This window comes from Struthio camelus, chromosome 4, assembly GCF_040807025.1.
Source record: "Struthio camelus isolate bStrCam1 chromosome 4, bStrCam1.hap1, whole genome shotgun sequence".
In the NCBI taxonomy this organism is placed as follows: domain Eukaryota; kingdom Metazoa; phylum Chordata; class Aves; order Struthioniformes; family Struthionidae; genus Struthio; species Struthio camelus.
The window spans coordinates 11,228,816-11,255,056 of record NC_090945.1 but is presented as its reverse complement, the minus strand read 5'-3'; the positions used below and the strand labels follow the sequence as shown (position 1 = coordinate 11,255,056).

Below are 26,241 nucleotides of genomic sequence, written 5' to 3'. Positions count from 1 at the left end.
ACTTTCTTGTTTAACTTGTTAGACTACGGGAAGCAAAACTGTAGAGTCTTCCTCCAAAAGCCACCCAAAGCCGCTCTCCGTTGGCCATTGATTGCCAGGTTGAAAAAGAGATCCCGATGTATCCCGAATCCCTTTCACTAGGATACAAGGCAGATGTTTGTGTGTTGTGGCTCTCCCGCCACTCTGAACATCTAGATTCGCACCCATTCTTGTTCCTAAAGGAAAGGGCAAGAAGTGACAAATACGGAAAAAATTCAAACAATGGCTTCTCTCGCACAGAAATTTATACTCAAACCTCATTCAGAAATGAAACACTAAGACCATTCAGAGAGAAGAGGCAAATTACAGTGTCGCTACACGAAGCTGAGAACATGAGGACTCTTGCAACAACTCTTAATGAATAGGCTACTTCATTTATTGTTTATTACCCCATATGAATGAATCAATCATTTTGGAAATTCCATCACACACAGGGCAGAAAAGGTTATTTACAAGAGGGAGATACACCCCCAAAATAAATTTAAGATGTACAGATTTATAACGGGAACCAAGAGGGAGAGGACAAAAACAAAAACAAGGACATCGCAGCCAGACTTTGACTTTCAATTACAGAAGAGATCTACGTCTCCACCTAAGTGGGGCTTTTCAGCTATTAAATAAATGGCATCTTAAAAATAGAACATTTGACAATTTAAACACATGTATTATTTCTTCTAAATAAATATTGCATGGAAATGATGCTGCTTTGCTACCATAGCATCCTTCTCTCCTCCTGGGACTCAACCATCACCTTTGTTTTTCCTTCCATTCCTGGGTTTGTTTCCTAACGGCAAATGGCATTTCCCCCACTCTTTCTTGCGGGGCCTGACCAGGCCCCACTGAAAACTATGGGCATCTTTCCTCACACCCTTCGCGGGCCTCTGACCTGGCTCAAGGTTGAAACACGATGGCTTTTTAAAAAAGTAACTACTATTTAAACAGTCTCTTCTGCAGACTAAAACAGAACATAGCTTCATGGTTTGCAGCTTATCACGGATGCTTCCAGAGCCCACTCCTCACTTCTGAGATGAGACCCCCCCCAAAACGAAACCCCGTATGCACGCTCTGCTAACTGCCCGCGGTCTAGTTTCCGACCGATGCCAAGGGCAGTTTGCTGACGGCTGCCCTGGGAGCGCGAGCGGGCCGCGCGCAGCCGCCGCTGCAAGGCAACAGGCCACGCGTCGCTTTTTCCCCACTGCCCAAACCGCCGAGAAAGCAAACGGCAGGAGCGCGTCTGCAGCAACCGGGCCTCTCCTTGCAGACTTGGCTCGCCCAGCTCCCTCGAATAAGCTTTCCCAGGAGCAGAGCAGGAGGTCAGCGCTGCCCAGGTGCCAAAGTGCTCAAGAGGCAGGTGAGGAGAGGTCCCCGGGGACCCGCGGCCGGGGAGGCGCGTGCTCCCGCCGGGCCAGCAGGCAGCCCTGGAGCGAGGGCACCTCGCCGAGGTGGGTCCGACGGGCCGGCAGCGGCTGAGCAGCGAGGAACTGGACCTGGCAGCAGGGAGGCAAACGGGCAGATGCCAAACGGAAGCACCCGGAGGATCTGGGTCCCTGTGTCACCTTACATGTACCCCTAGCACTCTGCTGCGTTTCCTGCAGACTCCCATACTGATTTTCAAGTTCAATAAAGCTTTCTACCTTCTTTCCTCCTCAGCTGACGATCCTAAAACTAGCCTTATTTAAAGACAAAGTCAGAAGAAGATACCGATCCGCTGGTCTGTAATCCAGCTCATTACAGTCAGAACAGCGGCTCCAAAGTGCACATCGAAACTTCAGCTTCGTTTGCCGTTGCCACACTTCCTGAGAATAAAACAGTCAATACAGAACCTCTGGCCACGCGTTTACTCAAAGCAGTTGCTCCTCCCGAGAGGAGGCGCGTGTGTGAAGTTTCATATGTAAAACTGGGGGCGAAATGTGGACTTTCCTTCCACTGCTTAGGATAGCTTATCCCTGAAATGCACTAAGGCTTTTAATAAAGTGAACATAAAAGGACAGTTCCTTTGTGAAGACACACCCGGGATCCTGAAGGCCCTCTGCCACCAGAGGAGCCGAGAGGAGGGAGCTCCCCGTGCCGACGCTGCGGGAAGCGCTGGGGCTCCCGAGCTCCGGCGAGGCTCTCCCGCCCGGCGCGCTCCCGCCAGCGAAGCCTTCCCAGAGGCAGGAGCCACTTCTACGGAAACAACTTTTGGAAATTCAGACCTTTTGGTGGTATCTGCTATCAATTTTCATGAGCCTTAAAGCTGCGACCGAACGTTTCACAAAGGGGCGGTGTGGCTGTACTGCAGCACACAGGTTCCTTCATCCTGAAACTACGCGGAAAAAGGAGCTAATTCATTGGAAACATTTTCTTTCCCGTAAGCACAATTATTTTGTGACGCCACCCTTCTCTTCACCACTCCCACCGGTCTGTCAGAAATGGGGTGCAGGATGCACGAGGGGACCAGAGAGCTAAGGCACACTATTAGATATGAGGATGGCAGAAGGCTGCTGCAATGCAACAGGAAATCTTTGGGTGAAGAAGGGTGCCATCTCACTGAACACAAGAATGCTGTGGATACGTTCCTCACTGTTATTGCCATCTGCAAAACCACCATTTCAAAAACGCAGCTCCTGACAAGGAAGAAATGCTCGCAAACAGCTAACGATCCCCTTCCACGTTCCCTTGAAGACAGATTCCTAAGGCGCTGGGCCCAACCCATAGCGCGGCTGAGAAAGAGCACGCGAGTTATCTCCCACATGAAGGATGCACTATTTTAACACCAAATCCTGCTCTCGGATATTCACCCAGACCAGTGATGGTTGTGGGCAAACATCCAAAGGCAAAATTTGTCTCGTGTTCCACATTCAGCAACTCAGTCCCACCTTAGACAGAAGCATTTCCCCCCAGTTTAAGCTCTAAGACTCAGAATCATATCCAAACCATCACAGTGACCCCACATGGCTGTCCTCCACCCCCCCATGCCCCCCCCCCAAAAAAACTGCAAAGAGCAATCAGACGAGGAGTCAGCCCTCAGTGGGAGTGATGTCCCTCCACCACAGGAGGGACACGGAGCTTTCCCTAACCTCACCTGGTAATTCCTCCACCCCAACTGCGTTTGGCTTACAAGGCTTAAACTAAGCAAGACCACAAGTGAAATCGTTCGAGTGTTAAGGGCGTGTGCGTGCACGAGTGCGTGGCAAGGAAGAAAACCAAAGCAACGATGATTTAAGAAGTGAACTTGCAGCACTGAAGGCAGTGGTTTCACCCGATTCTCAGTAGAGCAGCTGGCTGATAAATGCAAGAGGGTGAGGTTGGGAAGCAGGCAAGGCAGACCGCTCTGCCGTCTTTATTTTAACGTAATGCTGTTCGGTGCTGATGAGGATTCGTCCTCCCCCTGCTCTGTCATCTGAGAAACAAAGAACCAACGTCATGGATTGCATCTGTGTTTGCAAAAACACTTCTCTGAAATTTCTTCTGGGCACACAACCGTTGCAGACTGTGGGACGTTGCATAATAACTTCTGGAGGCAGATTTCCTTCTTGTCGGCACTTCTTCATGTGTGATTATTGTCCTGCTGGTTATTCGTAAGAGAAATGTTTATAGACCATCAATACATTGAGCCACTCAGACAATTCATTGCACTTCGTCATTTTAAAGGAAGGCATCATCGCCTCTGAGGCCTTCCTCCATCTCTTCTTTTTCAAGGCAGCAAAGTGCTACCCTAAAAACTCAGTTCAATTTTTTTCCAGTGTAACCAGATCCCTTCCATCTTTATTTTCCCTTGCAGGTGCTTTGTATCCAATGATTCAGCAAGCCAGACTGTTTCTGAGGCTTCCAAAGTGCAAAAGAGTTCAAGGCATTTCACCACCTTGAGCACCAGTTAAGGCGTATTTGTTTCCAGTCTCAGCCACTGTAAACCCTGTCTAGTGTAGTGTACCAGTTCAGTCATGCTACTGTTCAGTGCCAGAGTGCACACCGCTGTGCTGAGTTCAGCAAAAAATTCTGGAAAAAGGGGAGGGAGAAAGAAAACATTTGGTTGGTTTTTTACACAGCAGGCACATCCTGAAAGACAGAAGTGCAACACAGAGCAACAACAGCAACATACTTTCCAGGGAGGAAGTCTGATTAAACACGTTGTTAATGTGAAGGAGCATCAATACTAGAAGGCCGAGAAGCGTAACAAGCACCCAAGACACAGCGCGTACGAGAAAAACCGCCTCACGCGCATGCAAATTGAACCTGCTTGCATTAAAAAAGCGCTAAGACTTCACGGTAAGCGTTCAAACCCTTGGGTGTTCATATCCAGGTTTCCCAGCCACGTGCTTCCTACAGGGCTCAACTCAGACCTACCAAAATTGGCGGGGCGGGGGAAGGAGGGAGGCCGGCAAGCCCAGGCACAGTGCCTACTCCAGTGCAGCTGCCAGCCGACAACCCTCAATCACATGGCCGTGATCAGACATTTTTTCCACAGATTTTAAATAAGCCAGATCTGGGTGCTTTTCTGAGTGATGCCTGGAAGCACACGTGGCTGTCATCACGCGAGGCCCTCTCCTTCACCCCCTGGCCTTGCAGCCATCACAGCTTCTCAGCAGAACAGGGTCACAATTTTCTGTTTTGTTTTACGTGGGCAAAGCAGCATACTCCCTCCTCTATCTCATGCAAAGAAACATTGACCCACCCGGTGTGAAAACTTTGGAAAAGAGTTCACCCCACATGAGATGCCTCATTCAGCTCAGAGAAGGTCCGGCCAAGCTGCAAGTCTCTGCTTTCGGTTGCTTGTAACAGGACACATCAGGCAAATTTAACAACAGTGTTACTACCCTGCAGCCCACTTCAAACAAACTGCTCCGTCTCTGGCCTGGGGAGCAGATGCTTGCTGCAGTACTGAAGCCTGGTGGGAGGTGACGGACTTCTGCATCTAGGCAGGCAAGGCGGCAGAGCCGAGCGCTTGCAGATGCCTGCTGAGACAGCAAAGCACCCCCTGCTCTGCACTGCCAATAATCGATGCAAGTTATAGCAAACTACATGAAATTATCAGATCTTTTTCTTTCTCAGTCATCTTCCCAAGACGTTACTACATGACCCGCCTTCCAGTTACATGGGCCTGTCCCTGCCCCTCAGTTCCTCCAACCTTGTGCACAAACCCAGGTGAGGATTTCTACTTGGCTGTGCAACGATCTTTTCAGAAGCAGGGGCGCAATATTTTCGCTCTAGGGCTTTCCACTTCCCCCTGATTTTCCTGCTTTGGTATACAAAATGGGTATCCATTCTGTCTACGAGGAACAGACGATCTTCGTGGGAGCTGCAGACAGAGATATAAGGTTCAAAAATACCAGCCAGGGCAGTCAGAAGATAATTTTATCTGTGACCACGGCAGAGTTTAGAATTAGAGTGACTTCGCATTCACACCTACAACCTCAGCTCGTCCTCTCTGAGGAAGACTTGAGGTGAGAAGAGAACCTGTTAAGAGTGTCACAATCCACAGCACTATTCTGAATTACCATGTTGAGCTGGGTCCTGTCCTGGAACCATCTGCTTGTGGACCCAGAAGAAAGTATTTTAACTTCACAGAAGTGACTCAGAAACCAATTATAACTAACCGTTTTCCACTGACTTGGGACTTCCCTGATTAAGGGAACTTGATGGCTGAAAGCCACTGTTGCTTTTCTGTTCTTCCTATACGCTATAAATAGTGTAAAAGCAACAAGGATGTGGCCTTTCAGTTTTATGCATTCATTCCCCATATCTTTCAGCATCTGTACGTTACAGTGAATATCTTTAAAGTTCCAGATCTGAAACTCCTCCACCAACCTGAACAGCCCAAACAACTCTAAAACCTACATGAGCATTTACTGTTTTCCTGCACAGATATACTCCTTTGGGAATATTCAGTACCCTGGCAATCGTTCACCCACATTCAAATAACAACATAAAACAGGTTTTGAGTTTAGTCTTGATTGATGCAAGATTGTTCACAGACTGCCCTCCCACGGGTTTTCCTTGGTGACTCATTCACCTTCTGGCTTATCACCAACATATGCTGCTCCTCACATTTGTCAGTCTTTAAGCAGCCTTTTGAGGATATAGTCCAAAATACTACACACGAATCGCTGCTGTGACCATAGGTTTGCTCAGAGGACGGCCAACAAATGGAGTTACTTTATTCAAAGGCGATTCGCAAAACCTTTTTGAATTTCAGCAACTGCCCACGCTGCCTGATTAGCATGCGTGTTTTTACAGCCTTCCAACAGTTTAGGCAGGCACATCATACTTATTTTCTTTTTCAAGTCTGTCATGGAAATACATCCCTTCACCTTCAGTAGCCCACAAAACTTCACCTTTTATGAAAAATGACACTATAACTCCAGGTGGGATGGCAGGTAACAGTCTGAACTGCACTCATTCTGGGGGCTTTGGCTTATTCACCACTGTTTGTACCACGTGACCACAAAACAACATTTTTAACAGCAAAACCATAAAAGAAAAGAAATAGCAGCAATTCTAGGAAACGCTACTGGCAAATGCTTGGCACGTGCCCAGCAGGGACTCCAATTCAAGTGTTGCTCACCTACCCGGCCTAAGGAGAGAAGCCAGCTTCACAGCTTTCAATACAAAAACACTCTGGGAGCGTGACAAACAAAACGAAACACAAGCCCACAGACCCCAAAGCTTTTGTAAAGAAAGGGAACCAACTCGGAAAGCATAAGCCCCCCACAAAGGAAAAAACAAACATAAAATAACCCTTACACTTCTCATGTTACCAGGAAGCGAGTGGTGCTTTCCACCACCTGATGCCCCTGTCCCTTAGCTCTTAGAGGAGCATGCCAAGACAACCTTTTCATTGGAACATTCACCAAAACACCACCACAAAACACCTCTGCCAATAATCTGCCAACATGCCACAGATGTCTTAGTTACTTCAACTGAAGACTTCAATCTTTACGTCTGGTATTTGCTTACCTGAGCGTTAGGATTTAAGCATGTACGTATATGCAAGCCCAACACATTAAGACAGAGATGTCAATGCGAAAAACCTTACCCTTATTCTTCCTGGCCAGAGCATCAGCCTGTTCCCAAATATCATACGCATAGAGGATATAGGAAGTGATGTTGACATAGGAAGAGGTGATGGTTGGGATATTATAGGGGACGCTGACTGAAGAGCCAATGCTGTTGCCACCGCAGTTGCTAGCATTTGATCCCGGCTGAGAACTCACAGAGCTGGCAGGAGAGGGCATTGGAGAAAGAGGAGAAGGCGTGCCTGTGCTTCTGCAGGGGAGAGAAACACCATCATGAATATTTAACTTTGGAGTTAAATGTCTTGCCACAAGACAATCTTATGCCAGGAGGCACCTAGTATCATCCAGACCTGCACTACGAGGTAGACTGTTGAAAAATGAGATGTATTCAGCTACACAGCACATCGTTGTCCTTAGAGTGCAAGGCCACAATTTTTGAAGTGGTTTGCAACTCTAAGGACTCCTCTTGTGACAGAAGGAAAAGAGGGACTACATGTCAGAAAACGCCACCCATCGAAAAGCCGTAACTACTTGTGGAAGTCTTACCCAGATTACCCAAGTAGTTTGCCTTTTCAGACACGCTTAAGTTGCCCAGACATGCAGGCTTGAGATTTCTGAAAGACAGTCAAAGCAGCCGGCTCAGCCTAGGCACGTTATTTCATAGAACTGGGAAAGCTAGATGCGGTCAGCTCACTCATCCTCTGGACGCAAGCTGGCTTCCTTACATCACTTTCCCATCATTTCACCTAACTTAATTCCAAGTTACTCAAATGAGAGGACTCCACCACTGTGATAGGAGACAATTTAGATACCACTAAACTATACCGTGCAAAGTAGCAGAAAAACATCTGGAATTTCAACATCAATATTAAAGTGCAAATAAGCATCTCTTAATGATTAAGTTAAAAAGGGACAGATGTGAAGAAGCGAGGTATCTGTCTGCCAAATGCAATTACCACAATATACAGAAAATAAATTCTTATACGTTTCACAAAATGCACGTGGCCACCTGAAGATATGTCCAATTAGTACATGCAAGAAGTACTGCATGAAATGCAGGCCCAGTCCGTCGAGCATCAGGTCAAACACTCTCTTCAGTGACAGCGTTCCTTTTACTTTTGCTGTCACATACACAGCAACACTGCTGCTGATGCACAAAAAAAAAGCCAACGTTTTCAATAACGAACAAATTAGAAAGTGACTTTTTAAAAAAAATCAGAGGATAAGCTAATGAGAAAATATTGACGTATCGCTTTGAAGGTATGCCGCCACAGGGTAAAGGCATCTGCATAGAGGACAACGGCCAGGGAGATGGGGATGCATTTGCAAGTCCCATGGGGACGGAATCCCATTAAGGCTCCATGGATCTGAGACATCTAACAGAACAAGGACGAACACTAGAGAGGCTCCCAGAGCAGCACATCCACAAGACCCTCCCTGTTCCTCTGAGCCTGCTTCTTTGGTGGAGAAGAGCTCTGCATGATATGCAGTCAATCTCGGTGTCTTGTAACAAAAACAACCCTCAAACTGAGATGACAGCAAAGCGAGAGCTCAAACATATTCATGCCCCCTAACCACATGATTTCAGGTGGCGAGATAGAGCGTGGCCTGTGACTCGCTCTCAAATGCGGCTTGCAACTCAAATAGTCAGGCTACTACTTTTGCTCACAGCTTCATGGACATATTACAACACACGTATTTTTTAATCTTACCTTGCAACACATGGGGAAGGTGCTTGTGTTACTCTGGAAGAACTCTGCAGCAAACAACAGAATTGTTGTTAGGTTTGGGTTTGACAACCAACACCAGTAACTACCCCATCTGTAAAGCTGACAGTCTAATAATATACATGCCCTACCTTGAAGTGGTCATTGAGGATCCTGGAATACTTTATTGCAGTGTCTTTTTTGTAACGAAACATTGCCATGTGCAGAATGGACTGGCAGCGCATGCTGTGAACAGAAACACCAGAGAGTCAGGGCTCACGCCGGTCTGCTGCCTGCTTGGCAGCAATTAACTTTGCAGAACAGGGGCAGGCACATATCAACTTTATTTCAAATTCAAGAAAGCTCAATCTCTCCTCCTTTCTGCTCATCATAAAAAGACTGGGAAAACAATCACATCAACAGCAGAAGGGTCACGTCTGTTTTTTTTTTTTTTTTAACCAGAAACAGGTGCCCAGCCTCTTATAGGTGCCATGGGCCTACTGTGCTCCCACCCAGAAGTGCCTCAGCTATGTTCAATTACAGCTTCTGTTACACAGCTCGAACATGGACAGCCAGAACGCATTCTTTCACCTTAGGCGAAAGCCCTTATGCACTCTCAAGTTACCAGCAGATCAAATTCTAGGGCCTTCACCTTCCATGTGTGGTCCCTTGTGATACTGCAGCTCATCTTAGAGATGTTTCAGTTTGCTTTGGTTTTTATACCATTTTGTTTCCTTGCAGAACTTTGATTCCCATTTAACTCATTCCTTCACCCCTGAAAGTCTTTCTCACTCCAGCAAGTCCAAAAACAGAGTATGAAGGCACAGAAAAGCAGTTACGCACCATAACACGGCAAAGATTTTTTCATGTGAAGATGCTGAGGAGTCCGTAAATGATTTTAATGTCATTATGAATCTAAGGAAACAAAATTAACACAATCTTGTCAGCTACCAGGGCTCTGAAGTCAAACTATTTATGTCGTAGTGCATGCCAGCGATCCGAAACTCAGGAAACCTGACCTGAAATCTTAGTTCTGGCACTCACTTCTCGGTGTGATCTTCATCAGAGGGCTTTATCTCAAAATGCCCTGTTTTCCACACAGTGGGAACAGATGTGACCTCTTATACCACGCACTCTCCTAACAAACTAATTAACAGGCACTATCCCGACAAACAGGCACACCCCCCCTCCCTCCATGGGCCTGCAACAGATCTGGGGCCCAGAACATGTATCCACCTCACTACAGGTAAACTATTAATTCAAGCATTTCTGGCCAAGATAGACATCTTGGTGGAAATCTTTTGGCTAAAAACAAACAAGCAAAATCTCTTTTTGAAAACAAATAAACAAAAGCCTTTTGGAAATACAGTCCATCAAAACCAGAAGACAAACTTAATGCAATTAAAAAAAAAGCTTGAAGTCTACCATGAAAAGTGACTCGCAGCTGTTTCAACCAGCTCTAAGGCAAGAAGTTGCATCAGCCCTTGCAAATAACTCACATGACCCCAACAAATTTCAGTACAGATAAAAAGATACCTGTTTCTTTTCTATCCAATATATGCTTCCTTGGGTTGCATTACCTGTGTATGTCATAACTACACAGTGGTATCTACTATAGCTGTGGAACACAATGGGGAAGCCTGCTATAAGAAACCCCAATAAAACGTACTGGTGGAGAGAAACATAGAAGAAACCAATAAAATCTGCCTTCAACCAAACTGCAAGACCTTTAAAGGTACACAGTGTTCCATACACTACATTGTTGTTTTGCTTTTTTAACTGAAACACTGCTGAATTCACACGCAAAAGCAACTTCAAAACGAAATAAAGACAAAGCTCCTTTGTGTCCATGAATGTCTTGTCCAGTATTCAAGGCTCAAATCCTGAGCAGCACTTGATACCCAATTCTTGTGATAAGCAATGCGGAAACACTTCAAAAGATTTGGTTCTGGTGTCTTTGGATAGCCTGTCTGTCCTGCGTGCTTGTCCAGCAACCAGAACTCTGCTCCATGATGAGAACCCCGAGCTGCCGCAGTCCCAAACAAACAACACAACCAGCCCTTCCCCTCCAAACGTGCCGCGGAACCAGCAGGCTTCTACAGCCACTTACTTGATGAGATCTATGGTGTCAGCGAATATGCTGTAAGCTGATTTTGGTGCTGGTGCATCCGATTCCATGGCAATCCCATACTCAATGAAGGAAAGAGCAGCATCCAAGTACTGAAAGGCCTTTCCAGTCTTGTCGGTCTGTTGGGAAGAAAATGCTCATTTTTAGACCATGTGAAAAGCTATTTCTCTCAGGGTACTTGAAACCCTTTTCTACCCCTAGAGAGGCAGAATTTGAAGAAAGAACGAGATGCAAGTCAGGCCTCCGAATGGTATTTAAAGGGTTCTCAGCAACTCTTGTCACAGGGGAAGCACCAATGACTGCTTAACAGCGAACGGTGTCTGTCCTCTCTTGATGACCACCCTTCAAGGTCTCAGTCTGTAGGCTTCTCTTTAAGAAATATGACAGACAGGACCATCAAGCTACAACACCTTCTCGTCCTCACCAAGCCAGAGCGGACTGACTTCTCAACTCTTCAAAAATGTACCCTGCAGTAAAAACTGCTAACTCCCCTTCCTCCAGCTCTCAGTGCGGGTCCCGGACAAGACAAGGCTTGTTTTCATCCATGCAAACATTATAGGTGTTAGGGAAGCAACTAGACACATCCCCACTGTGCCTCTTAACAGCACGTGCTTTAAGAGTCCTAAAGTGACTCCTCTGAGTACATCTGTCCACAAATAGCTGGAAAAAAGCACAAGGGTCCAAATGCAACCCAGCACTTCTACAAAAGCGTAGGTGATGCCAGACTTTTAGACAGATTGTACGGAGCTGCTAATGAGGTCCCAAACCATCAGCTTGTATGCTCTGGCTATCTGGGTCTCTTCTGGACTAATTCTTTTCTCCTGATAATTTAGTATCCTCACATCCTTTGGTAATTACTGTCTAGCCTCGGAGGCCCACCTGGTGCCAGGCAGATGGGGGTTTCCCGCTGCCATATTCACTGTGATCCCAAGGCTCCTTGCACCCTCCCTTGAAACATAAAATAAGGAGAGGGAAGATCTCTCTCTCTCTTTTACTTTCCCTGCCTCACTCTCTTTAAGGCTGCTGGAGGAATCTTCTTTCAAAACTTGAGAGCTTGTTTTATATTCAAATTAAGTATTTGGAAGAACTCACAATAGCTTTCATTTGGTTTGAAATCTGTCCTGCCGCGAGAAGAAACCCCTGCATCTACCTTTACCTAAAAAAATATAGCACTTCAGTAATGAAGTTCCAAAGGAAATACTTTGACGCATTTCTTCAGTCTGCAAGGATGTTTACTCTTAAAGAAGTTAGAAAGCTTGAATAAGATTCACCTACTGTTTAAATGGAGAGATCCTCACAGATTACCACCTCCGCAATCTGCACATGCACATCCCATGACTTCATATGCAAACAGGTGACAGCACAGTTAAACTGCATTGCTGACCTCCAGTGGGATCCGGATGTGGTATCAGTGCATACTAACATTATCATCTGAATAGCTACGTATTTTCGCAGGAACTTGAAGGTGTCTTACAAACATGAGCCTTTCACAGCCAAAGCTCCTTCTGCAACTGTGACTACTGAACCTTGAAATGATTCTTACACACATAAAACTATTTTTCTTCTGATGTACTTATATGCCTTGACTACAGATTTATCTCACTGGGCTTCATTCCCCACCTGTCCCCACAAATTCCTTCTGCAGTGCCAACTAAATTCATACAAGCAACTGTCAGCAAGAGATCTTAAGAGAAAACTAACATATGATATTTTCAATGATGTGAAGAGAAGAAATTTCCATCTTTTTTTTTTTTTTTAAATCAATATCTTATGGCAAACCTTCCTAACAGTGTCAACTGCTCGATTACTGGAGAAGTACAGACCTGGCAGAGTATACTGATCGGTAAATGTATGAGCTTTACAGCTGCTCTGCATCTCTACTCCGCATGTCTAGAACAGTGTGCTAGAGCTGAAATAACTATCCTAGTTTCTTTCTGCTTCCTGTCCTCTTATGCAGTGGCTGGACTAATGCAACGGTGTCTTCTTATCCTCTTGTGTAAGTCACTGGCCTCACACAACCACACTTCTCGGGGTATGATCCTTCCACTCCAAGAGGTAGCCCAAGCTCCAGGCTGTTTCTCCACGAGCAGCCACAGTAACCCTGAGAAGCCCAGCTTATCCAGACCCCATATCTCGACATCCGCAGAGGAATGACAGAGCTGATCAAACATTTCTTCGTCCCTAGAACAACAAATTCTCACAGGAAGCCTATACCTGTGCCTACTTACCCACCCCCCAGATCTCAGTGGACTCCACTCCTTCAGACTCGCTACACTTTCTTTCCGCCAAAGCCTGCCTCCCTGCCAGCTCTGTACACACAGACAAGTGTTTTTCATGCCGTAGCGTTTTTCTGATCTGCCTGCTCTCACCTTCCGCAGAATGAGATGGCCAAAGCTGAACCTGGGTGTTCTCATCGGGGAAACTCTTGTCTTGCCCTCCTGTCCTGTTCCCACTGCATTTGCAGCTGGAAAGCTGCAACAAACGTTTTACAACTCCTGCAGGAATCCTCTCAGTGATAGGATTACATTATCAGTTCTCTCAAACTATTTCACAGAGAATCACCCTGGAGACTTAGACTGCAGATTCCCACTAGATCTCAACAGTCAAGAGCTGGACAGCCTTTCAAGGCTTGGCATTGTAATTTTCAGTGGGAAGAATTAAAACAAGGAAAACAAGGCAATCGTCACTTACGTTGCAAAAGGGTTTAAAAATTATTTCCAGAGAAGAAAAGAACTCATTCTGTAGTTACCTATGCTATATTTTGGCATGAAAGGCTGAAAGTGACAAAAAAGTAAAACCTCTCACTCCATTTTTTTCAGGTGAATGTCAGCTGTAGATTACCTGTCTGAGCCACAGTTAGCAAGAAGTGTACTTATTACGCATGCTATTAAACTGCACACATCTGAGAAAGCCAGTTACATCAGCAAAGAGTACTTTCAAATCTTGTTCACCAGCAACAGAATTATCATCAGGTTCCTGACATTTCAGAGCAAACTGTCTTAAAACTCTTGTTCAATCCACCTTCTAAGGATTTTGTTATAGTTCTGCAAAGCAAACAGATGCTCATCTTGGACAATGTCAACTTTGAATCCCGTTTTCTAGGCCTGCTCTCTAGGTCTGCTTATACAAAGGGAAATGTTTCAAAAACAGACAAATAAAAAAAGCCCCCTACACATAATGATTTGGACAAAAGCCATTAAGCGGAAATGATGCTAGCCGGCAAATCTTGTTCACACACACACACACAGGTTGCAGATCTGAATGTAAGAACTGCTTAACACTTCTAGCACAGGGCCAAGACTTACCATAGCATCGGCTTTGTGCTTCAGCCTCTTGGCCTCTTCTATGTGATATTCCATCGGATGCAGTCTGACAGAGAAAAGAACAACACAGACAAAAAAGGGGCAGGATAAGTGTCAATTTTACTTTCCTATCTAGAGGATGCTGTGATTCCTGTACAGACTCTCACTCTTATTATACATGCATTACAAATTATAATAATCACTAACTGAATGTTGTCAGCATCTGAATGCTCTGACAAGATAGTATGAATACAAATTGATTTTAAAAAATGGCATTAGAAAAACATTGAAAACTTACGTTTGGACATTCAAAGAAACTATGCTAGGCTATTATGAGGCCACGTTTACGTCTTTACTTCACTCTCACGGAAAGACAGTACTTATGGGATCGCATATCATTCAAATATAACACCACAAATACATTTTGATTGAAATGAACCATACAGTACACGCCACAGTACAACATACACACATCAGACCAAAAGGGCTTACATTCAAGTTATCTGCTTACAGGAGATACAGTTAACAAGGCAAAAGCTTCTACAGCTCTTTCTCTCAATCAGCATGTAACTGATAAAGCTGGACCATGCACATTTCTGTACGCCAGGATAATTTATTCACTGTACAGACTGCACACAGCTGCCTGTGCACTAAAAAAATGAGCTAAGAAAGAGTCAGGCCCTCTCTCCAGCCCGAGAAGCCAGTCACTTACCCAGCACCTTGTCACAGAGGAGTTTGTCAAGTGTCAAGAATCAGACAAATCAAAACCATCACTTGCAGGCAAGCATAGACATCATCTCTTAGAGAGGGATCTCTCCTAGTTAAAGAGTACCTAATTTTTAGACTAGTTTCTCTCCAACCAAGAACTGCAAGCTAAAACAAGAGACCTCTGGGTGTCTTTTTAAAAGGGGGGAGAATCACGTACACCCATAGTTGACAGAAGTAGTCATGAGAACTGAAGTAAGCCAGCAAGGAGATGCAAAGGTGGCAGTCATGGATGCGAGAGCGCAGTACAGGGCAGTACAGCTCCCAGACATCTCCTCCCTTTTTTCTCCCAAAAGAAGGGCTCACTAAGAAGCGGGAGGAAGGGTGGCTGCTGGGCCAGCCCTGCCTGGCGTCTTCTGAAGGGACAGAAGAGGAATGTAAAACAAGAACTTACTTTTCAAACTTGACTTGAGGTCTCCTTGGCTTGGAGGTACCATTTGGCAAAGAAGGCACTGGGAAAGGATTTGTGACATCTCCTGCAGATCCCTGGCAAAATTACAGTGTAGAGAAGAAACCGGTTACAGCGATATCATGAAGAACAGATCTAAAGCCTGGCTCTCCTAAACCTTAAGAGAAAACATTTATTTGCCCAGGCACAGTCTCTTTTCCATGCTCTTCCTCTTTTTTCCTTCTTCCCCAGCCCCATCTTCCAGTAACAGAAGTGGAAATTTGGCTTCTTACATGACTGCTAGTAAGGCTTAATATGATTCAAACTTTTCCCGTGCATGAAGAAATTAAATAGCAGGTTTCCTCGCACAATGACTAAGATAACAGTAAGGCTGCGAATAGCACCTTTTTCATGGCCCCTAGCCAAGACAGGAACTAGTAATGTCCGTTCACATCCATCTCTAGCTTAACCAGATAGCAATTGCTGATTCTGCATTACCAACTAGAGTATCAGGAAAAGGAAAGTAGTCAGTAGCCAGATAATACAGTCTCTCTTAAGACACACATGTGAAAATCCTGGACCACACACATCCAGAAACCAGCAAAGGGCAATATAATTGACTTTTATAACCAATAACGCAAGGACCCAGCTGCAAGGCTCATTAACAATAACTGTGTAAGCGAGCTATATAAGCTCATACCCAGGTTGCAGTCAAAAATAGGGGCTGTTAGTTTCTTATTTTTAAGTGATTCACTCTTTCTTTTTGTAAAGACACTTAGTTTTACACCCATCATGTCATACCTGCAGCTGCATACAGTCAGAAACAGTTACTGCTAAAAACAAGATTCTCTTGCCTTTCCTTTATACATGGTTACCTCTTCCCACTTATTTTTCACTGGTGAGATGAAAATGGATAAAAAACTAATTCACAGAAGTCAAGTTAAATTGCTGTGAACATTTCAAAGTAACAGGGTCTCATACAAAACCCACAGATACCCTGACTTTGGGTCAGATTCCTACTGAGAGGCAGCAGATGGTTAGAGAGTCATGTCTGTACCAGCCGATTTCTCCCCTCAGCAGGGAATCTTTCCGGGATAGGTCACCTTAAGGACCTGCTTAATCTCACGTGCAACATGGAAAGCGAGCAGAGATGTTAAGTGTTGCAGCTGCAGTGCAATCTCTTGGGTTTGTTGGTTTTGCCAGCAGAACCCTAACAGCGTATCGCTCATCACAACTATACCAACAAGGTAATACCACAAATGTAAGCCTAGAAAACCACAGATGTATTTGAAGCTTAACGCCTTCAGGGAAAGAACGTTCCCCTTTGGCTTAGCAAAATATAGTCACAGACAACCACTACAAGGACAAAGATGTTGCTGAGAGCCTTCTCGGGTGGCTGGCTATCTATCTTCCCTTTTAATATTTTAAGGGCTTGTTTCTGAAGAGAACCATACAGTACCCTTGGGTTGCAGGAAATATCCTGCCAGTGGCAACTGATACCTACTTTGCTGCTCTTAGACTGTTCAGGATGCTTTTTGTCCACTTTCTTGTGCTTGGAGGACAAAGGATCCTTGTGGCTGCTCTTGCTCTTGGCAGTGTTATTTGTGGCAGGCAGCTGGCCGCTCTCACTCCTGTGTCTCTTTTGGGTCATCTTGGTTGGCTTTGGTGCAGGGTGTGCAGGAGACATGGGTGGCAATGGTGGGGGTAGCAGGAGATCTTTCTTCTGGATCTCAAATGAGGCTTTTGATGCTCTGCAGATGGGAATTGAACTTATCATTTGGGATGAATACAGTGTACATACATATGTATATGTGTATATATATATATAGAGAGAGAGAGAGAGAGAGAGGGAGAGAAGGTTTTTTTTTTTTAAACTTAATTACATTATATACTAATTCTGTTTATTCAGCTGGAGACTCTGAGATGAATTATTAACATAAGGAATCCAACAAAAGCAAAATGAAACTTTAGGGACTTCGTAGTGCATTACATAATACATCTTCAGCTGTCAACAACCTATAGGCAACTTGCTTTTGAAGTAATAATAAGCCCTAAGACTTATCATCAGAGGAAAGACTTGCAACTAGAATGTTTGGACGCTGCAGAAAAGATACCCCTCCAACACAGCCACTTTTCACTCAAAGAGGAAGAGAGGGAACTACAGTGACCAGGAGCTCTGGGACAGATCTCCCAGCAATGCAAATCAGCTATTCAAGGCAAGTTAACTGCAGCATTGCCTCTGTCTCCCCTCTACAATAGAAGGTATTTTTCTATTTTCTATGTATACTCACCCTGAAACTTGATCTATTACAAGTTTTGAGAGAATAAAACCGAGTTTTCCTTTGTTGCTTTGAGACTTGTCAACTAAATCAGCCAACACACATAGAAGTTGAGAAGATACAAGGGAAAGAGACTTAAAACGCTCTGCTTCTAAATGGCAGAGCTGATCACGTTTAAAAATACTGTAGCAGATTTCTGACCATTTAAGGTTAGAATTAGCAGGTAACTGGCAGCTATATGCAGCACCAAACAGCTGTAAGCCTTGTTTCACCAGTCATTTACAGTATTTTTTTCAGCTTCTTGAGGTTTCCAAGAAAACACAAAACATCTAGAGCAGTGAACCCCAAGTCATGGACTGCAATATCAGGAGAGGAAGAAGTTAATTTAAATCCCACGGGGAGACTGAAGCAGGATGGCGCACAGCTTGCTTATTCTGCTGTCTGTGGGCCAGTAACAACCAGGGAGCAGGATATATTCACAGTGCATCTGCCTGTGCAACAACATATTCCAAGAAAGTAGAAGGAAAGGAAAAAGACAAAAAGAACTGAAACAGTCCTATGCCTTCTTCAGAAAAAAAAAGTTACAGCTGTGTGACAGGCTGGAGCAGAAGCCAGTTGCGCTCCCTCAACCTGATCCAGCACCTTCTTTCCCCCAAAATGCATCCTATTCTTCCCACTAGGAACAACAGAACACGATTAAGAAGGGCACATCTGTTTTCACTGGGAAAAAGGAAGGAATCAACTCCGGAATCAAAACCCTTCCACCATTATCATGGACGCAGGTCAGTACCTTGAATTCAACCTGCAAATAAACGGGAAATGACTGCAACAGCCCCCAACCAACGTTGCAGATGCCTCTCTGAGGAACACTGCCCGTTTCAAGGGATGCACTTGGAAGCAACCGCTCTAGCTCAGGCCTAGCCAGGATGCTGGCAGTACACTGGTCTGCAAATTACGGGGGGAGTTTGAGCAGATCTACCAGAGGCGCTGGAGCAAATGAGAAATTTCTCGCCATAAAGGCCAGCTAAAGTTCCAGACAAAAACAAAGACTGAAAAGGCACCCTGAACGTGTGTCCATTTGGTCACGAAGAAAAGGCAATAAAGCGACTGTAGTGAAAGAGGGAAACGCTCCCTGCTCCCATGCACCTATGTAAACAAATCTGTTTTCTGGACTGGGCTTTGCACAGCTCATCGTTATACAAATCTGGGCCAGGCACAGTGGAAAGCCAATTAGTGCAGCAGCACCGGGGTTTGATTAGAGAGAAAGGGGGAGTGGCACATATCCACGTGCTTCTGGGGCCTCCCAGTTTGGGTCTTCTCAGCAGCTTCACAATGCAACAGGTGACAGAACGGAGCTCTGCAATATCCATCATATCCACCTCTGTGCTCTCAGACAGGGAAAGACATGTCCACCCAGCACAGACACTCTCTCTTTACCTGGAGCCAGCAGGTTAAGTGCTGTTCAAAGCCTGTTACTGGTGAATGCAAAAGCTGCTGACGGAGCAGACGGTATCAGCATTAACATCTAACGTTTTCCTTTCAGCAAGACCTTTCCAATTAACAAAACAGCCACGACTGCCAAACCAAAATTTACAGACATCTAGTTGCGCTTAGTACAATATTTTTCTCTGCGCAGAAAAGTGAAGAGGCTGCCAGAATTCCCTCTGCTGTGCACACTAGCGCTCAGCGCCGGGAACGAGACTCAGGGCTTCTGGGCTACGCTTGCGGCTCTATCCCCTGCTTCCAATGGGCGTCTGAGCAAGCAACTTAAATTCTCTGCACCTCGGCTCCCCCACGTGCAAAATGTGCTCACAATACCTTCTCACCTTACAAAGACGCGGAGAGCTTCAAACGTTTGTGAAGTGCCATGAATCTGATGAAAAGCTCTCTGCTGCTTCCTACGCAGCAAGCGAGCACAAACTCCCACAAAACAGTTGGGACAGCAGAAGCCCGAAAGGAGGAAAACACAGCAGGGAGAAACAAAAAATGTTCTCTCGCCATCCCCTCGAGCCCCTAAACTACTGCGCAATGTGGAAGCATTCACTGCTTCCACAGAAAAACTGCTGCCACTTCGCAGATAATCTATAGCAAGCAACTACTGACAGCAGATTAACTCTGTAGTTTTAAGAAGGGGAAAGGACTACTGCCTCCCAGCAGGCAGGCAGCCTTCCACAGGGGCTGCAACTAGAACAGTATGCTCAACACAACCACCTTTGTGCACGCGTTTCTTTTCCTGCATCGTATCTTAAAGATAGCAGTGACACTGGTTCGGTACCAGCTCAGAAGGGAAAAGCACTGTGCACTGAACTGGCAACAAAATTTCTCACAACAGAAAAGGATTTCCCGAGCTACGGGTAACGCGTGGAGCAGAGCACACAGCAGCCTAAGGAGCCGGATGGACAAGTTTCTGTTTAAAATGATAATGCCTTCATTCTGGTCTCAACTACTATAAAGCAAGACAAATGCCACCACATTCCGTGGTTTTATAGAAGCATAAAACAAGCATGGGAGGAGGACTAGGCGCTAAAACATCAGCCCGGGCTTGAATGATTCAAATGGTAATCCTCAGCATTCAAAAGGGGGAGGACGGTAGGTGACACCATGTATAATTGCACATCTGCAACAAATAAAAATGGCAAATAAATTGCATCTCATCAGACACATGGTTCCAGGACACAAAGATACATTTGCAGCAGGTTAAGTTTCAGAAAGCACTTTACATTAAGTAAACTCACAAGTATAAGAAGAATAGGAGATACAGTTCCTTAACCTTTTAAAAAAAGGCTCACTTTTACACACCTTTCTGGCATCCCACCACTGTATACTCACTTCAATTTACTGGAGTCTTTGTGAGTTGAAGACTGCAATGATTTGGTTTCTTTGTCTGATTTCATTTTCTTCCTATCCATCTCCTTCTCCATTTCCCTCTAAGAGAAAAAAAAAAAAGGATCACTTAGTCTCTGCAAGTTCATGCAAAGCACAGACCAACATAGCTAAGTGTGACTGATTTATGTTAAAAAAAAAAAAAAAAAAAAAGGAAACAGAAAGATATTGGAACTGACAAAGTGGAAACCCTGCGCACAGTGGACATAAATTTCAGGTTCACCTACAAGTATCCTGACATGACATTGTATCTACTTTTGCTTGGACAGATTAATTATTTTGGGGTGGATGGAATGAAAGTGCTAAACCTCTCCTTGCTAACTGTCCAACATAATGGTACTTACATTGTTGAGAGTAAGCATTTCCTTATCTGCTCTTGGTGGTTTTTTTCCTCTAGCGCACATGAATCACACAGAAGACTGAGATGTATTAAAATTCCTTCTGGCGCAGTCATGAACAGCCAGCAATTGTGTTTTGTGATATACATTGTTTGTCAAAAGGAAAGGAAAAAGCAGCATTCGCTCAAGAGTTAAACCGCTCATAAGATTCCCAAGACGTGTGGGTTTTTTGTTTGTTATTAACGAGAACCAGACATAGGGCGAAATTTTAAAAAGTCAGTTAAAATTGCCGTCTGTATACTCTGTCTATATACTGTCCTTTGGAACAGCAAGAGCCACCGAGGCAGAGTGGCAATAACCATTTTTGTAGTACGTTCCACAGATCTTACAATACAAAGCGTGTGTCGCCAAACCATCGGCTCACCTGAATGAAAAATTTCCCAATTATTTACTACAAGACAAAAATTGCAAAAAGGAACTGAGCTATTCAACCAGCTCTCCCCGTAAACGGTGCGCTGCCAGCCAAAGGCGCTCAAGGACTTGCTCTCCCTCCCTCTCCCGAGGGGGCATCCAGGCTGATGTGGCCGCGACTGAAACGGGTGGCCACGTACGGAGCAGAGCCCACCTCTGGCCGCGGGAGCAGGGCAAGGCTCCAGAGCCCACACAAGCCCTCGAACGGTTTCTCATGTGCAGCCCCCCGTACGGCACAGCTGTGCCTGACCTAGCTGCCCGAGCCTCCAAGGACGCTGAAGCACGCTGCCGTAACGCAGACGGCGGGGCTCTGAGATGACCAGACGCTCAGGCTGCAAGGCAAGACGTGCCTAGCGTCAAACAACAACTCTCTTTGGTCTCGGAGACGCCAACAGGAGAAGCGACAGATTTACTGCCTGTTTACCCTTCTCCAGCTCCTCTACCCGACAGAGACTGCTGGGGTCTCTCAGGTTCCTTCACTGTTTCCCCGCTGTTCCCAGCTCTCCCCTACAAGCAAGGGAACCTTAGACGGTGCCAAGATTTAATGAAACCAGCTCAAGAATCAAGGTTACTCTCCCACTAATTGCAAGCCGCTTACTCCTTGAGGGCGAACCAAAAAGGCATGCAGGCCCTGAAACGTCCACGGTGAATACGTGCGTGGTAACTGTTCAGCACCAGGCCTGCAACAAACTGTCTGCGTGAAGGGACCGGCTGGCCGGGAGTATACTCACCGTGCCCTTTGGGAGCGGGCCGTCAAAAACAACGCCTCAACAACTACTGTGCCGAACGAGAAGGGGCAGTCTTATAGTTCGAGGGGAAGGCGACCATTATAGTTGAAGGACTCTAAAAGGACCTCTGGAAAGCCCCGTACTAGAGAGAGGCACATCTTTAAGCATTAGCTTCTCTGCTAGCTCCACAGCAGCTTCAGGGAAGATCAAAGCAGCCTTCTATATATTTATCCCAGTACTGAGATCCAAGGTAGGGCTTAGTTACAGTTTTTATCATCAGTAAGCCTAGTTCAGTCAAAAGTCTGCATTTAATGAAAAACAAAAGGCATGAGGCTACCAGCATCACACCTAGCATTCACACAGTCCACACCTGTGTAATTCATTCCTCTTTCTCTCCGTAAATAAGCGATTGCAATCGTTTAACAGAAATAAATGACTCCATGCCAGAAAAGACTGTATTGCTCAGACTGAGCTTCTACAGCCAAAGGTGGCCGAATGCACATACACAGACACAACTGAAAGCAGCAGACTGGTGACCTGGGACAGCTCTCTCTCTGGGCACCTCCACAAACAGCAAGCAAGGCACCTTCCTGCAACACGCGTTAAATGGACACTGCAGATAAATGCACAGCTTAGGAGGCACTTCAGATACCACACCGTTTTTAGGAGGGGGTACAGGGGGCAGAAGGCACTGCAGCACTCCCAAGCTCTGCTTGGGTTGAAAGCAGAAACCAAAGAACGCTACCAAAGGGCCAAAAGGCCGTATGCTGGCTGGGCCTGCTGAAAGCTCCTCCAGCAAAAGAGGGTTGGGATTTTCTGGTCTGAGAACACTGGTTTTATAAGAAAACAAAGCAAAAATTGTTTGAAAACACCAGACCATTTGTTGAACACCTCATGGCACTTTTCATTCACTCAGCAGTGGGTTTGTGATTAGTAAGGAACCTCTATGCAATGTTTTGATATATTTCAGTTAAAAGTTTGATAACACTTCTATTTGAGGAAGATAATGGGCCCGCTCCAAACCTATGAAGGAGAAAAACTCCAAATGTTAGTTTTCCAAACAGCTCCACATTCACTAAACAAAGCTCTGGTCCTTGCAAAAACCCACTTCTCTTCTCTGTTGACCTCTCACCTTCCTCTTTTTGAAGGACTTGTCAGGAGTGTCTGTGCTTTTCCTCTCCAAGTCTTGCTTCCTTGCACCAAGGAGCTCTTTAGCCTCTGCTTTTTTCTGGCGACTGCCTTTCCCGGGGGGCTGAGGAATCCTTGACAGGAGAGAGAGCTCAATTTTAACCACAAGGCTGTGAGGGACTGGGAGGTCCCTCACAGGCGATAGCAACTTCTTCTCCCTAATAGGCAAAGGAAACTTGTCTTTGTGAAAATCCTCTCTGACCACAACGGCAGACTTATTGCCGCTAGTCCTGGTGGGGGTTGTGCCCTGGCTTTGGGTGAGGGGACTGAGAGTGAGATGCTCTTGGGCATTGCCAGTCAAAACGTCTCTCACAGGCTTAGGGTCCAACAGGGACTTGGAGTTGGCTTGATGTGAGCTCTTGTGCTTTCTGTTCTCAGAGGGCTCTTGCAGTGTTGGTTTCAGTTCTTTTTTATCACTGGATTTTGGCCTCCCTTTCGTTTTTACTTTTGGCTTGTCTCTGGAAGACTGGTCTTTAACCTCGTATGGACCAGGTTCACTTTCCACCTTCAGGCCTCCTTTGGGCCCCTCAAGCACGGGGACCTTGCTGGGCCTTTTGATCCCAACAGTCTGCCTCTGTGAGGGCTCCTCAGTACGCACAGGAGACTTCTGGCAGTTTCGTTTGCTCGGAAGATGAACATCCTGAGGAGCCCTGGCTGTTCGGCTAGAGTTCTTGGGATGAGACTCTTTTGGTTCGGGCCGCTCATGAGAGGAATTGCTGCTGACACTCTTTCCCTGTTCCTTGTTCTCCTCGTGTCCATCTGCATGGGCAATTTCTCTGAGACTCTCAGTTGGCACTGCTGGCGGGTTCACCTTAGTTAGCCAGTTGTCGAGCTGCCACTTATTAGAAGTTGGTGGATCAGGCTACAGACAAAAAGAGAAAGGAAGGATGTAAGATTGACATCTTCACGGGCTATTTTGATCCTAGCACAAGTTATCAGAATTCAGGAAAATTTCCCTTATTGTTAAAAGGCCTTGGAAGTGAAAGACCATGAGAAACCAGGGATACTCTAGCGTGTGCAAATGAACACTTAACTCAGAAACACACACTCCATTTTTGCACAGGATCCGTCAAACATGTCACACAGAATTCCTGGCTCTCTGTTAGCCCTACCTATAACTCAGTGAGATGAGTGTACATGAAAGCCTGGTCCTGGTTTGCTCTGCACCAAAAAGGAACATCCTCACACAGCAGACAACACACAAAAAAGCAGCAAAGTGCAAAACTGGAACTAGCTGGTGTCCTCACCGTTCTTTTGGAAAGTGATTTTCACAGAGCACTCCTCTCATGATTGAGCAATAGCTGCCCCATCTGGTCCAAGTCTTACAGGTAGGCTATCAGGCTCCTGTGATTTAAGCAGTTACCTAAAGAAATTATATGGCTAACACACCAGGTCCAGCTCCTTGTGAGTTCTCTGCCTGAGCAATCCAACACTTGCATGCCTCTGGGACAAGCAAGGCATGAGATATGATCAAGCTTTCAAAGCCTCTGAAATCACAGTCAGAGGCTGAAATTGGTTGCTAGAACCCTGCCTAATGAAAAACTAGTCTCATAAATTAGGAAAAAAGCAAAACCAACTAACCCTAAAACAGACATCAGAAGCTGCAATTAGGGGCATTATTGTCTCGTTCTGAAAATCTTGCAGATTCGTCAACATCGCTCAAACGTATATCCTACTATCTGGGAATCATCAGAGCATAGTTACACTCCCAACCTTTACCACTTCTCTCCTGCCACAACTCTGAACACCAGAAAAGAGAAAGCCTAGCACGTTAAAAGATTTTCAAGACTTTTTAATTCCTTCTGCCTTGATTTCCTTCTCCATCCAGACTGAACTCTGCTTTGTGCTGTGGAACATGTTGGTAAACAAGGTATGTCTTCAAGACCAAAAAAACACGTGCTTGACTGTGTTCGGGTGACTTAGGCTGGGTACCTGATTTAAAACACAGGGTTTAGTTTTACCATGGGTTCGTAAGTAAAATTAACCCACAAATTCCATTGCTGTTTTCAGATGAAAAATCTGCCTTGTTTTTATTAGAATTATAACTTGTTAGCAACTCAGGAGCAGCTTTTCTTTTCTTCCTTTCTTTCCTTTCTTTTTTTTTTTTTTTGCCTTTGTTAGGCACTATAAACACGCCCAAATGACTTATTAAATTGCAGTTTAGAAAGCAGTTATCAGACAGTGGCATACTCTGATCCTTTCCTAACACTTCTCCTATTATCATTTATCTTGTTTCTGATATACACTTTTATACAGGTTTCATCAGGTTTTCTGAACACAAAGTAAAGTAAGAGACAGTATCAAAAACGAAAAAAAATACTACCCATAGGTCTTAAAGTCTTTGCTCTTGTCCGTGAAGAACTGCCTATATACAAACAGGCCATGTACATTAGCTTACTCCTTGTGCAACATGAATGAACAGTTTACTGAATAAAAAGGGATAAAATAGTCACTGGAAAATAGCTAGGACTTCAAGAGGCTGAGAAGGAGCTTCTAATCTACTAATTTCTGGACAAAACAGGCATGTTTTGGTGAAAGGAGAGAAGTATAACATCTCTTTCCTTCCCAAGACACTCATACTGCACAAGACAAAGTCTGTAACTGAACTGCTGGACGTGAAAGTGTATTAGACGTGAGATGAAGATATATTTTCTCAAAGTTTCTGCAATGTTTTCTGCACATAAAAGTCTCCCTGCTCATGTGCTTCTAAGTTACAAGAAAGGAAAGATGGTTGGAGGAAGGAGAAATAAATGAAGAGGTTTCTGGGCTTTGTGAGAGTATCTCAGAACCGCCAGTGGATTGGTTTACATTAGCTATGGTCCACAGGATACAACTGTGCACTTCCTATTGGCCCGTGAACGTTTTGCAAGTCGGAGGATCTCTTTCACACCATGGGACACCAACACTTCTGCAGCCGATTTTAAAAAGATGCATGGTCTCAATTATGAAACTTTGAAGCACTAAGTCCTGTTTGTCTGCTTTTCCCCCCAAAAGCCTCAGAAATGCCAGTACAGCAGTATCTGAGCCAAAC

General features: G+C 45.2%; 1 protein-coding gene across 7 annotated transcripts in view; it reads right to left on the bottom strand.

The window, feature by feature from the left end:
• Positions 1-839: 839 nt before the first annotated feature.
• The window catches only part of AFF1 (ALF transcription elongation factor 1), a 146,610-nt gene continuing 121,208 nt past the window's right edge, over positions 840-26,241 (bottom strand). For all 7 annotated transcript variants that reach the window (XM_068941445.1, XM_009676527.2, XM_068941446.1 and 4 more), the window contains 11 exons: positions 23,155-24,072; positions 20,432-20,529; positions 16,828-17,074; positions 15,330-15,421; positions 14,174-14,237; positions 10,851-10,987; positions 9,584-9,655; positions 8,893-8,986; positions 8,747-8,790; positions 7,055-7,284; positions 840-4,017 (listed from right to left, as the gene is read on the bottom strand). In XM_068941445.1, coding sequence (XP_068797546.1) covers positions 3,896-4,017; positions 7,055-7,284; positions 8,747-8,790; positions 8,893-8,986; positions 9,584-9,655; positions 10,851-10,987; positions 14,174-14,237; positions 15,330-15,421; positions 16,828-17,074; positions 20,432-20,529; positions 23,155-24,072 — 2,118 coding nt within the window. In that variant the 3' untranslated portion in view covers positions 840-3,895. The remainder of the gene's footprint in view (positions 4,018-7,054; positions 7,285-8,746; positions 8,791-8,892; positions 8,987-9,583; positions 9,656-10,850; positions 10,988-14,173; positions 14,238-15,329; positions 15,422-16,827; positions 17,075-20,431; positions 20,530-23,154; positions 24,073-26,241) is intronic.